The 13246-nt window shown below is 40.8% G+C and overlaps 1 protein-coding gene across 1 annotated transcript; it reads left to right on the top strand.

Moving 5' to 3' along the window:
• Nucleotides 1-3074: 3074 nt before the first annotated feature.
• On the top strand, nucleotides 3075-12887 carry LOC145459300 (uncharacterized). Its single transcript, XM_080337947.1, has 8 exons — nucleotides 3075-3260; nucleotides 3749-4001; nucleotides 5595-5739; nucleotides 5803-5971; nucleotides 6603-6741; nucleotides 7706-7930; nucleotides 8639-9088; nucleotides 11806-12887. Exons 2-8 carry the CDS (start codon nucleotides 3860-3862, stop codon nucleotides 12123-12125), a joined length of 1590 nt encoding a protein of 529 aa, XP_080194073.1. The 5' UTR covers nucleotides 3075-3260; nucleotides 3749-3859; the 3' UTR covers nucleotides 12126-12887.
• The last annotated feature ends 359 nt before the right edge of the window (nucleotides 12888-13246 follow it).

Here is a 13246-nt window from a genome sequence, read left to right on the forward strand (position 1 = left end):
GACAAAACTTTTTTTTTGCATTTTTGGGTAAATTCAAAATTTTCAAACTGTACGAAATCCGCGATTATTAGTTGGAATGAATTAAAATTTGGTGTGCGTCGTTTTTTAAGGCAACCTAACGATTTAATCACGTAACCAGCAAGATTCAGGAAAAAAAGCTATTTTTGAACAGCCCTAATGGACATATTGCCTGGACGTGCAATGACCCACCACTGTCAAGACCGAGACGCTTAGAAAACGACTTCAGGCTCCCCAAAAGATCAATTTTTACGAGGAGATAGTTTTCCCGCGTCCCGCGTACCGCGTCTAACTGACCCCCAATATAGATTCCTTAGTCCTGGGATGGCGAATCTGCAGCAGCAGGAAGAAAATGATGCGGCCGTCGACCCTTAATTCGATTAGGATGCCGGCCGTCAATATGCAAATTGGATTTACGAATTGACCCCAAAATCTTTTAAAGGGAATAATAACAGCGGGGACTAAGGACAAAGGGGACTAATAACAATTGACCCAGCCAACGATGTAGCACAGCATTAATAACTTCCATAAGTTTTCGAAGACACCCCTGCATAAACTCTGCCGGTCAATCTGTCACACGGGCTGTGAAATGATATATATTGAATGGTACTATGTGAAACTATGCTAATATTATTGAATAAATTCATCCGCAAATATGAAAACATTTTCGCGCTTCGTGCGACTGCAATACGGGTCCCTGTGTTTATACATGGCGAGACTACTCAATATTTCGATGCGCATAGTCAGCCGATATGAATATAGTTTAGTCCGGAGTTCGCAGTCAATGGAAATGGACACTGGACAGTTTAAGGTGGATGTTTGGCATCCAGTTAGTTGATTGCAACTATAGGCGCTGGAATGCGGCCGTAGGCTACATAAGTAATCGAATTGCAGCTGTGTATAGCAAAAAGGTTGGCCACCTCTGCATTAGTTGCTGAAGAGTGGTGTCAGGTATCGTTCAAAACAGAATGAAAGTTATGATCATGATTTTTTGTTGTATTTGTAATTCTTCAATAAAATATTATATCTTTTGTGGTAACTATACCCATCACCGATGTTAGAGAGCACACACTGACTTGGAGTTATCAAAACGTGGCTGTTAAACTGCGTTGCCTACTTTTATTTCGGTATTGAAGTCATGCGGCCCGAGGCCTCTACAAATTTTGAAAAGCAGCCCGCGACCCGTTTCGAGTTAACGACCCCTGGTATGGAGATACAGTGAAGGAATGTGAAGTCCGACGCGAACAACGTGTCAAATTTTCCATACTTTTAAAAATCTATGGTAACACCATCAACAAAGTTTAATACAAAACTTTGAACAAGATATAATTCAATGCTGATAATTCGAAATGCGATGCTACCAATGTCCGCTGCAATACGCCCCCATGACTAGAAGGTTAATAAGTGTTATCAATTGTCATAATGTGACAACATACATATCGCATCAAGAGATCGCGCCAAGGTGATAGCCTGACGGATTACTTTGCAGTTTTAATAGTTGCTGATTGTGTGTCGCTCAGCACTGTAACCTTCGGACAATAAATGGGGTTAAAATTGGCGGTGATATCAAGCTAATTATGTGCAACAAAAACTGATTGAACAGACTGTATACAGGGCCAACGGTTCGATTGAAAAGCAACCATAACAATAAGCCGAACGAATCCTAATTTAGTTGGATATTGTGTCAATTTACAAGAATGAAGAGACACCGCTTTGTCACCACACGTTTACGTAACACGCTGACCTGCTCTTTATATTGTTGATCATACCCAGAATTTCTACATACAATACCTCAATAGGCATAAGTTAACAGTAACAGTAGTGTTTGTAAGCGCGTTATGTTGACGGTTTATAATTAATACACCAATAGGCTTGTAAAAATTCAGGAGACGATCGGAGTTCCTCATCAGTGCACGAGTGGACAGCACATGTAGTCATTGAGCAGGATTTCAAGAGAAAAAGACTGACACATTTAGACCGGCGAATAATTTAGTCAGTTGGTAGTTACGGGATTTTGTTATATCATGCGCCCGTCATTTGAATACCGTTCTATATATGTTTCAATGAAAAGTGATTTTAAGCCATCGGTGGTAATGTTAGTGTCAGGGGCATGGCTTGAAGCAATTAGTATTCGCCTAACGTAGTTTTCGTTACCACTACCATGGTTGTAACGTATTTATACACGAGTTTATTTTACTGTTAGCTGTTGTGTTTAGTAACTGCTGTAACATATGTCGCAAGATTCGCAATGCCTTAATCTGTTTCTTTCGTCTTCATAGTATTCGTATCGATTTATGAATATTGAATACTCATCATCTGTCTAAGTATTTCGGCGATCGCCTACGTCTAGGCTGCGGGATCCTAACGCAGGCCACTTCTGAAATGTTGGCGTCGAGTCAAGACAAGCAGTACGTCAGGTATACTAGTTTTTACAATTATGTTATCTATGTAGTCCAATGTTGTTCTGGGCTATATGGGTACAATATTTAGCATATCTCTGTGGTAATTTCCTTTATAAATATTTCGATTTGAATTATGGTGTTGGCGTACGTATCGTTGTATATGCGTGTAGTGTAGGTAGATCTATCCACTATGGCCAGTGGTGTGAATCAGGCAAAGGTGGATTGTCAGCTTTAAATACATAGCTATCTCCAATAATTATTATTCCTTGGGTCTTACTATTATATCTCTCGGAACATTGCATATCAACAAGTTATGTTATGTCCGACGACCGTACATCGCGAATGTGACAATTACTTGAGGTTAATGTGATACGATGCCGGTAATTCGACACCGAATATGATAAAATCAAAACTCATACCGCGGCTATTCTGTAGCAAAGGCACCCCCACCAGGATTTAAGTTATGGTAGGAATACAAGCGGGCGTATCGCCATTCGGTTATTATAGCTAGATATACGCAGATCAAAGCAGTACACGGAGACGACATGAAGTGAAATTCTCATTCAGTAAAAGCAGGAGCACGGGGTATTGACATGGTTTCTATTCAGCCGATTTGGCAATTCTATGCAGGTAAATCACCATTATTCGGAAACCTGCATTGAAGTGTATCTACTGAGCAAATAACTTGATCTTTATAAATGTTTCTAGATTATTTTCAGGTAATTTTAGCTATTCTGTTATGAGCTCAGTTCAAAGCAGAACATACCCAGGACCTTATAAGCCGTCGAAAGAGCATAGAGATTTCGAAGAGGTAAATTCAGAACAGGAAGCGTTGACAAGGTCGGTTTCGTTATTTCCTATCGTTAAGATGATGACAAATCCATAGCATGACACGCGTTCTTAGTTTGGAATGCGGATACTGAAGCAGACTTGGACAACTAGATAGCCCGATAGCGCATATAGAGCGAAATGCCGGTAATCTAATCATAATCTAATTTGCGAAATGTTTCTATCATCTAATTGTAGCCTAATACGGTTTTCCTAAAAATGCTACAGGAGAACTGTATAGTGAATGCAAAACGACCTTGATAATGTCACAAAATCCGAAGCGTTTCAGAACTTGACCGCATCAATACTAATGCGTTTCAGGATTCAGGCATGTAGTTAAATCCGAGAAATTTGACTGGCGATCGTACGATTCTAGGCCAGGGCCGTTGTAGACCTACCTTTGTATGGTAATTCCATATAACTGGTATCAGTTTTATTTTTCAATCTAACAGTAGTCTTGGTATAGCCAAGTGTTTGACTAACTTTGCTCGATATTACAGGATATTGCGAAGGCTGACGGAGTGGTTTCAAGCAAAATAGAAGTATTCGTAATACACGCATAATAAAGGTCCAACTCCGCAACCTGAACAAAACTGCAAAGGATCACCATCATGCCTGACAATAGCAGACTCGCGAAGCTGATCGAACAACGGAAAAGGCAGGAAAGGCAAAATGACAGGATCAGGCTCCATAAGAACAAGCTGGATTACATGAGACTGGCGAAGTTGTCCAGCTACTACGATCGAAACAAACGTAAGTCACCATCAGTATATTTATGCAGAGGCGCAAAAGACTTTTGAGACCGCGTCCTTCCCAACTGCTGCTGTTTGGAAGTTAAAAATTTGCGTAGGTCCGTTTTAACTCACATCATGTAATAATTGACAGTCATACAAATTTAATACGGTATAACTAGTATACAGTGCACTTGCACAGTGCACACATTAATTCTGGTAGATCGGTATTTGTCACATGCGGAATATATTTATTATTCCTTTAGTCACAGCTTGAGGGACAATTGTCATTTCACATTTCTTGCTATAGTTCATTAAATCATGGTTCTAAAGTGGCAGTTTTGAAGTTTTCACCATACTTATGCGAAATCTATTCTTTTTATAGTTAATGTTTGAAAACGCTGGCACAGCTGTAAGTAGACCCATACAAGTGATAATTTGAACAGCTAATTTGAGAAGAGCAGTAAAATCATTAAAAACTCCACTTTGATTTTGAAAATCATCGAGAATGGATTTGGTTTTGTAAAACAACCAAATAACTGAGACAGATTCAGCACCGCGGTCCGCCAGTCGAGTAGACCTGGCGTATATCATATATATGCGCGATAGGCATATATGATTATACGCGATATTACAAAAATAAACCTTCTCATATACCATGGATTCTTGAAGCATGGGTTGCGAAAGGTATAAATTTCCGTCTCTCGAAAAGTATAAATTTGAGTGGCGACCGCACCAGAGTGCTGATCTTTTAATATGTGTGTGATATTTGTCTAATTTGTTGCAACAGAAATATTTCTTCGCGCTCGGCGCGATCTCCTTTGGGTAGTTTGTACGTATCCAAGGTCAGTCTGTTGATTACTATAGCCAATAAGCGAGGCTTATTGAAGTTAAGTATTACTTGCTTTGCATTGCAGCTGCCGTTTATTCGATTCGATATTACGTTTTCAACTTGTTTTTTTTTTAGTTATGAACTGACAGCTCTGTACATTTAATATTATTAATCCTCATTTTGTTTATCATTGTTGCCTATATTATTGATATTCCAACTTTCCACTGTTCGACCTGTTTTCAAATCATTTATACCAGGGGTCACCAACCTTTTTGCCATTCACGGTCGCATTTCGACTACTCATGTGGCCTACGGCCGCATTCGAGAGCATAGTCGTAATAAACTAGCTGGACGCCAAATACCTATATTAGAGTGTCAATGTTCAATGTTCATTTCTGGTGAACTCTGGACTAATTGATTTAATCATTTGCTATGCGCACCGAAATCATGAGTGGTCACTAGTCATGGTCTGGATCTGTATTTTCAGATTTACTTATGAATTTCGTGATTAATATTAGTAGTTTTACATATTACTATCAAACATTTATCTTTTCTCGGCCCGTGAAAGTGATTAGATTCGCCGGTAGAGTTGATGGAGAGGTTGTTTTCGAAAATTTAGTTATTAATGATGATGCAATTTCGGGAGGGGGCAATTGTTATTATAGTCACTTCGTTGCATACTGTTATTTTTGAACTCCCATCAGGATTGTCGGTATAGTGAGGAGTACACGATTCCGAGTTGGTATTTCTATACGGGGCGCATCATTTTCGTCTACTGTTCAGAAATTCTCAAGCATCAGCACCTTACGGCAGAGGCGAAATGCGTTAAGAAATTAGAAAACCTCTACAGTCGCCAATGCAAAATCGAAGATGAAAAGAAAGAGAAAGAAGAAGAAAAAATACGAAGATCAAGCGAGGAACGCAGGGGGTAAGTTCGTTATTCAATGATATAGCCAATGACTTATAGTCACGTTTTCCTACCATCGCTTAGTGAAGTCAGCTCATCGCCACCGCAGAGACGAAGAGTGACGTCAGCAAGCAAACAAGAGCGATCCAAAAATTTTATGAGTAAAGCCAAGACACTGTCGTCGGGTTATAGAGACAACGACCCGCCGCAATCCTACTACAAAAGAAAAGGATTGGTGCCTCCAGATCGATTGGTAAGGAAGGTGTTGAGTTAGGGCATTGGTATCATGATGCGATAGTTATTCTATGCGTTGCAAAGCAAAAACGGCATTCGATATGTATAATTTTGAGTTTTAATTTAACATCTCAAAATTTGAACTAAAAACATATATCGGTTCCGTTCAACAATCTCAATGTCTGGATTTGGCGGAGATGTCGTTGAAAGCAATTTCGGAGGTCAATAACGAAGTATTGCTATTTTTTCTGAGCACTCAGTTTTTTACTACTTTCTCCCACTTCTACTTTGCTTCAAGTACGTACTTCTACTAAGCTCAACTCTACGCATAGCCTACACACGCCCGACTAAATGCAACCCGGTGACAATATATGACTTCACAATGACAAAGTCGAGACAAATGGTCTTTCGTCCTCTCTGGCGACACCGCTGTGTCTGCTATATATAGATTTACCGCCTGCCGATATGCACTGAGTATTTGTAGCATTGCTGGTTGAGTAACTCGGGTCAGTTTACTATAAATGGCTTGAGTTTGTGATTGAAGTTTTGGCCGCAGCAGAGGATTATATGTGGTGAACTCTACCTTGAAGTATAGGCCCATATCAAATCAAATATATATATCTACAATGAGGTTCTATATTCTCATTCAGGTGACACCAGAGGTAAGCTTCTCCGCCCAAGCACAGACTGGTGGTGGATTCTCGATGCCCGCCTCTGCCCTGCACGTGAAAGATGTGAAAAGATGGCACGGAATACCGGCTGACATACCAACTGCTGCCCGATTACAAAGTATAATAGTTGAATGAATTCAATAGACCCGAGTTGGAGAACTAGGATTTGAAGCTTGTCCAAATTAGATTTAAATTAGAATTATATCTACTAGGGTTATAGCATACGTCCTTCTTTAGGAGGATTTGTCTTCCTTTTTTAGGATACGGAAAATGTCCTCTGAGGACGCCTCAATGTCCTCCTTTTTAGCAATTCGTCCTCCTTTACACCTTTTACAGCCAGGCTAATGGACAGGGTTAACTGAAAATCGGCATAAATTACGCGAAATAGGTAATGCGGACGGTGGAGCGGGTCAATCTTGAGTCGAATCAAAGTAATGACCTTTATTTACTTTATTTATAAGTCAACGCCACAGAAGTACCGTAAAAATCGCTAATGCGGGAGTCGAACCAAAGTGATAACCGTTGTTTTAGTCAAAACAACCAGATTTCCAGTAAATATTTTAAAATCAGCTGTTTTCAATTTCGGTAAACTAATTAAATTTTATGATTTTTAAAAAGTGTCCTTTTTCCCGGATTCCAAAATATGGTAATCCTATATTCACATTCTACACAGTTCTTGTAATGTCGATTGGAATTATTATTAGAATTATAGCTACAGTTTTTTTCAAATTACACTACAATGTAATTACTGAATTCGCCAAAACTTCCATATTGAATCAAATTTATGTCAATCTGATAACGATATCAAAACTGAGCTCCTTCTCATAAGCCTGAGAATGGCAAATGTCTGCACAGCAGGCTTGGCTCGTTTCGCGCTATAATTCTCTTGTAGCATTTTCAGGAAAACCAGAAATTAGATTAAATAAAATTAGAACATAGAAACATTTCACAAATTCTATTAGCATTAGATTACCGGCATTTTGCGCTAATTAGTTTAATCAGACAAATATAGAGTTATCTAGTCGTTCGAAGTCTGCACTAGACAGGCGCCATCGACCTTTATAATATAACGCTTCTTACAGGTCGCGGGTCTGAAGACGCGCTGACGGTAAGCAGCGCCCCCAACACCCCTCCTCCTGAAACAGTTGAACTGAGTTTGATAGACGCAATTCGAAAGCTGGAAGGGGAGGATAGCTTGGAAGTTCTGCAAGAGGAAGACGAAATTACTTCTGAAGAATCTTTGGGTAATGCCAAAGAGGACGACAGCTCGCGCGACATCGTCCATATCAGACCAAGTACAGCTCCGGGTAAATATTTAAATAATAGATATTCTTGAATAGCATATTCATGTTGAAATAAACCCGGATATTTTCGAATGACTCTCGGTGTTTATGGTCAGCAACTAGTAGCAATCTTATCGCCAAATATGAAGTCACCAGCATGGAAGCGTACGAATATAGTCGAAGCGAACAGGATGGCTTAAGATCAATGTAGGCTACTGTTTTCAGATTTTCTTGACATTATAGGCCTAACTGGGTTGGCTTCAAGTTACTAAATAAGAAATTGAATGGCCTCTCCTGACAACGCGAAATTTCTCGCACAAATAGAATTAAATGTAAACTACATCTTTGTCAATGGCAGAATCCATGGTCATTATGTATCAATTAATGAATGAATTACGCAATTGACAAGGATTTCATTAATTTTTTTACAGTACCACAATAATAATAATGCACCTATCAAGTGTGATAGGTTAACATGGAAAATAGTAACGGGGTAGCTCTTATATAAGTCATGACAGCGTTCTCTGAGATACGTTAAAATATATGATAACAGTTGCCTGGAATTATATAATTAACGTGTGAGTGCAAAAGAGATAGAATGATTACTTGAATAAGTAAGTGGCTATAAATGACTCGCAACGAGCCACCTCACCAGTTCGCAATGTTATCATGCCAACCACTTCTGCCAATCGAATTTCCGTTCAATCACGCGCCTACTGTATTTCCCATCAGCACCTCGTCCAAACGTCTCAGAGAACGTAAACCCGCCGATCTCAGCCAGAGATCAGAAATTCGATTCCGACGGCGCCGAAAAAGGAACTTTGCTAAGAACTATGTTACGAAGACCTACTACGGCACAACCGCTTTTGTCGACGCAGGATGAACACCTCGTTAATAAGCCGGGCGATGCGGAAATTCATCAATCAACTGTTAGCTTTACTCACGACGAGTCTAACAATAATCAAAGCGACAAACTGGCAGAGTTAAGGAAATTGCAAATGAGACGCAAATCGTCCGCGATCTCATTCGGGGATCTGCCTGAAGGAAGACGACGGTCGAGCGTAGGTCCATCGATGGCGCAACTGCATCGGCGACAATCTAACGTGGCGGCGATCCATAGGAGCATCAAAAATAAATCTACGCTGCTGAATGCGAAATCGAACAAAATGAAGAGAAAATCAGGTAAATTATACACGGCAATCGTGATTATATGCCAGCACTATATCGAATTAGTGTATCCAGAGGTGGTCAGTATCGAAGTGTTTCTACCCTTTCCGAGTTTTGCCTATACTTGCACTACTCATTCAAATGGTTATATGTTTAGACTAGATTCACGTCTACTTACCAGCTTCAAGTAAGACTCCCCTCGCCCAAATCTATATTTTGAAACTACTTCCGTCAGTACCTATCATACCTCCATTTAATACTGCCTTGAAATAGTTTTGACATGTCTTAGAAATTGCAACTTCTACTTGTATTTGGGTACAAATTTACGGCGTTACTTCTACTTTTAATTGAGCACAAACGCCGACTACTTCGACCACTTCTGTAGATATCCTGACGGTAACAGTCTGTACGATGCAGATTTTTATGTACACCAACCAACTCTCCCTAATCAAGATAGCGTATTCGTATAATCCACAGCTGCAACACCAATGGGTTGCGGGTTGTAGTCCGACCGAGGTCGACACCAGAATTCCTACATAAGTGTTGGAGGTTTATCTTGACTCTTCCTCGCCATTTCGTCCGCTTAAGCGGTGTCTTACAAAAAGCCGAGAAGTGAGCCGTGCTACAAGTCGGCAGTTACGGGATAAAAATGAAAAATATCGGCCTGGTGTAAATGACCATAGCAGTCGACAAACACCCTGAATACCACAAACAAACAGACTCTCCATATGATTTATCCTCTTGGCTGGCAAAACTGTGGCGGTTTTCAAGACTGAGAATGATATGTGATTGACTGACGGTGACCGATGACCAGGCCTGTTTATTTTTGGATATTTGGTTTTATTTTTGGAGATTCTCCAAAAATAAGATTTGAAAACATCCAAATATAAGCTTTTTTTGGATGATGTTTTTTCAAGTTTTTTAGTGAAATGCATGAGTCAGAGCAGTGTAAATACTGTTAAAACAACCAGGAAACTCACAAACACACACAAAAACAGCATGTGTGTGCGGGAGGGGGTCTCCGAAACGCTAAAAGTACTTCCACTTACTGGAAGGATCAGAGGCGACACGACAAGGGTTAAAGAGGCGGCATGGTATGAAATCGTGCGAGTGTGGTGCGGGCGGGACCTTGTGACGTAGCCCGAATACCGCCACCTCTACAACAATAACTTCGTCCACACGATGATGGGACTGAATGGCTACCTCCAACGGCAACAGGACTTGATCCAGGAAAAGAAAAGTATGTGCCCCAAGTTTGTAGACACATGTTGGTTGTCAATTAAGAAGATGACCACTTGGTTGACTAGACACCGTACCAAACTCCTCGGGGTTATAAACGATAAAAGTCCGGCCTGTGCACCTCCGCTGCATTGGTGGATCCAACTTATCATCCTCGAGCGCATGGCCACAAAGCTGAGCACTACCGTCACAAAGATTCAGGGACTTGGTCATCTGATCGTGGAGCATCAGGATGAGCTCCATCGCCTGGTCGAACGCCTTCGAGCTCGGTGCCCGCTGAGGACTGGGACAATGACACCTGCGGCAAGGAAGGTCCTCTGGTCAGAGGGTGCTGGACTATCAAGTTCACTGAGTCACGCAATTTTGTGGAGGATCAGAGTGTGCACTGTGCAGTCCTCGACCTTCTCGAGAATATCGACGAAGAAGAGAAGCAGTCCACGTTCGAGGCAGCCAGGATCCTTATAGCAGGGCTCATCGACGGCATAAAGAAAATTGAAGTTGCCGACAATGAAAGGGTTCTGCCCTGTCTACCACATCAAGTGGTGCAACCTCGTTGGCAGGACAGAACCAACACTTCTTGCTCTTTTAGATTCTAATAATATAAACAAGAGTGATACATATATGTAAGCTACTTCATTTGCAGCTCAGTGAATTGATCGACAAACACCGGGGTGAGCTGTCGAACAAGTGGACACCCGAGCAGATACAGAATATCGAAGACCAATTCCAATCCATGTCCGTCTGATACAAAATGGACGTCACTTTCAAGCGCAGTATTGACGAGCGACAGTTCTTTGGACCCACATGGCTCAATGTTTCCCACAACTGCGAAGGTCGAAGCCGATTTCTCGAAAATCAACTGGGAGAAAGGTCTCTACCGGGCGTCACCAACTGATTTTTATTTGGATGGCATTCTCCAGGCCAAAGACTCTGTGACGAGTATTAGACAGTTAGATCAAGATCACTGATGATGTCGATGTGTTGAAGAACATGAATACATGATAATAACATACTTTCGGTGAAGTTTTCTATGTAGTATTAGGGCTAAAAACACCTTCATTTCTTATTTTTGGAGATCCTCCAAAAATAAAATTTGAAAACATCCAAAACTAAGCTATTTTTGTTATTTTTGGAGAAATCCAAAAATAAACAGGCCTGCCGATGACCGAAGTAACCTCAGAGTAGGTATGTTCGCCATGTTTCGTTTAGTTTAGACCTGGGGTCACGAACACAAAATTGGCAAATTTTCGAAGAGGACCGATTCTCCAGCTTGGAGGCATAGCAAACATAGCAATACCGAAAGGCAAAGGTTCTACGATACTGCTGCGTCACTCAGTATAGATTTCCATTAACTGTTTTCATCCCGTAGGCGTCCAGGTGAGCTACATGCAGCCTGCGTGACCATGGTTTAGTTTAGAGTTATAGTAAGCGTTAATGTGTAACTTAGAAACACTATGTCCTTGCAAAAGTGACACAACCTTTCTCTTGCACAGGTAAACGCATGGGTCTTATACAATCGGTAATGACCAACGTCGAAAATGACGTATTGGTTCGCAAACTGAAAGAAAAATCGGAATGTCTAGCGGAGGAACGTAGCAGAAGAATGTTGGCACGCGCAAAGTCCGCTCCGATCTCGAGAGAGACTATTCATAACGAAGAAACACACCCGGACCTGAAAAATTTGAGTGAGGAATACGCTGCGATATGGTCGGATAGACGACAGAAAAATAAAGGACAAAAAGTGCTGATCGAAGCTAATCTTGCTTATTCCAAACGACTGAGCGCGCGCGTTCGGACATTCCTTCAAGATTGAATAGCATATCTACTGGATCTTCCATCACGGCTGGAGAGTGGAGGAATCCTCAACCCGGACTCCAGCATCATTGGTAATGCAAAATGCGTGATATCGAACGACTAGATACGAATAATGACATGGACTATATTGATATCGTTAGGCCTACATGTCAAATCAAACTAACAGTAACCAAACTATTGGTGCAACGCAGTTAGCAAGCATTGATAATGACAAAACCTGACCGAAAATAGACATACCTGACCGAACATACTATCACTAAAGCAGTACTAAAATAGTCGTTGTAAGAATCGATATTATACTATAGCTTATAGTTGCCATACTGTGTTCTGCCACTTTACAACTGCCTCTGTTTTCCGACGAAACTGCCTCGAAAGCATGGATTTATGTACTCTATTCCGAACTTGTTTATCTTCGTGTTTCATAACGTATTCCGACACCAAGCCGTGAATAGGTGTTGCTAACACTAGCCATATTATCTCAATTAGTCGAACCATGCATCCTCTCTATATCCTACACCTGCCTTCAATATATTCTCTTGTTTATACATATATTGTGTAGCCTACATATTTCCTGTCTTTCGGAAGATATTCTCGCTCATTACGCGTTCTCTCAGCGCTCAACTGTCATGACCCTTGGTGAGTTCTATGGAAGTTAAAGCTCAGTTTTAGTGACTGGCGGAGTATGGCTTCTGTCATTTTACCTATATTCGAAGGTACATCGATCTTGGATGAACATTGAACACACTTGAAATGTTCGTTTCTTATTAGTTGTCGCGTAGGATCAGTACTTTGGTAGAACTGGACTGGAATATTTGCTGTGAGTAACGACCGCTTTCTAACTGACCGTTAAAGTCCAGACACAGTGGGGTTCCGTAGCTTATATTGCGAGTGGGATTAACTAACTGGTCTATAACGTATCGTTAAAAAATACTCTGGCAATTACTCCAAATGGACGATATTATGTTAATGCAATGCTAGACGAAAGGCGACGCAAAATCCCTGTTGACTGTATACGACCTCTGTCTCTGAAATGCTGAAAACGTGGTTGTCGATAATATAATATAGGCCCTAATGTGTAATATTTTTGGCGAATTGGTTCTCTGCTCCTTCTATATTGAT

Source organism: Botryllus schlosseri, chromosome 16 (assembly GCF_051294905.1).
Source record: "Botryllus schlosseri isolate E-star chromosome 16, Bs_hap1, whole genome shotgun sequence".
In the NCBI taxonomy this organism is placed as follows: domain Eukaryota; kingdom Metazoa; phylum Chordata; class Ascidiacea; order Stolidobranchia; family Styelidae; genus Botryllus; species Botryllus schlosseri.

Bases quoted from the DNA above. Each gene is read 5' to 3' on its own strand.
- LOC145459300 (XM_080337947.1), top strand. From the start codon at position 3,860: ATGCCTGACAATAGCAGACTCGCGAAGCTGATCGAACAACGGAAAAGG. The intron at 6,742-7,705 runs GTATAATAGTTG...CGCTTCTTACAG, and splicing joins AACTGCTGCCCGATTACAAA to GTCGCGGGTCTGAAGACGCG. The intron at 7,931-8,638 runs GTAAATATTTAA...ATTTCCCATCAG, and splicing joins CAGACCAAGTACAGCTCCGG to CACCTCGTCCAAACGTCTCA.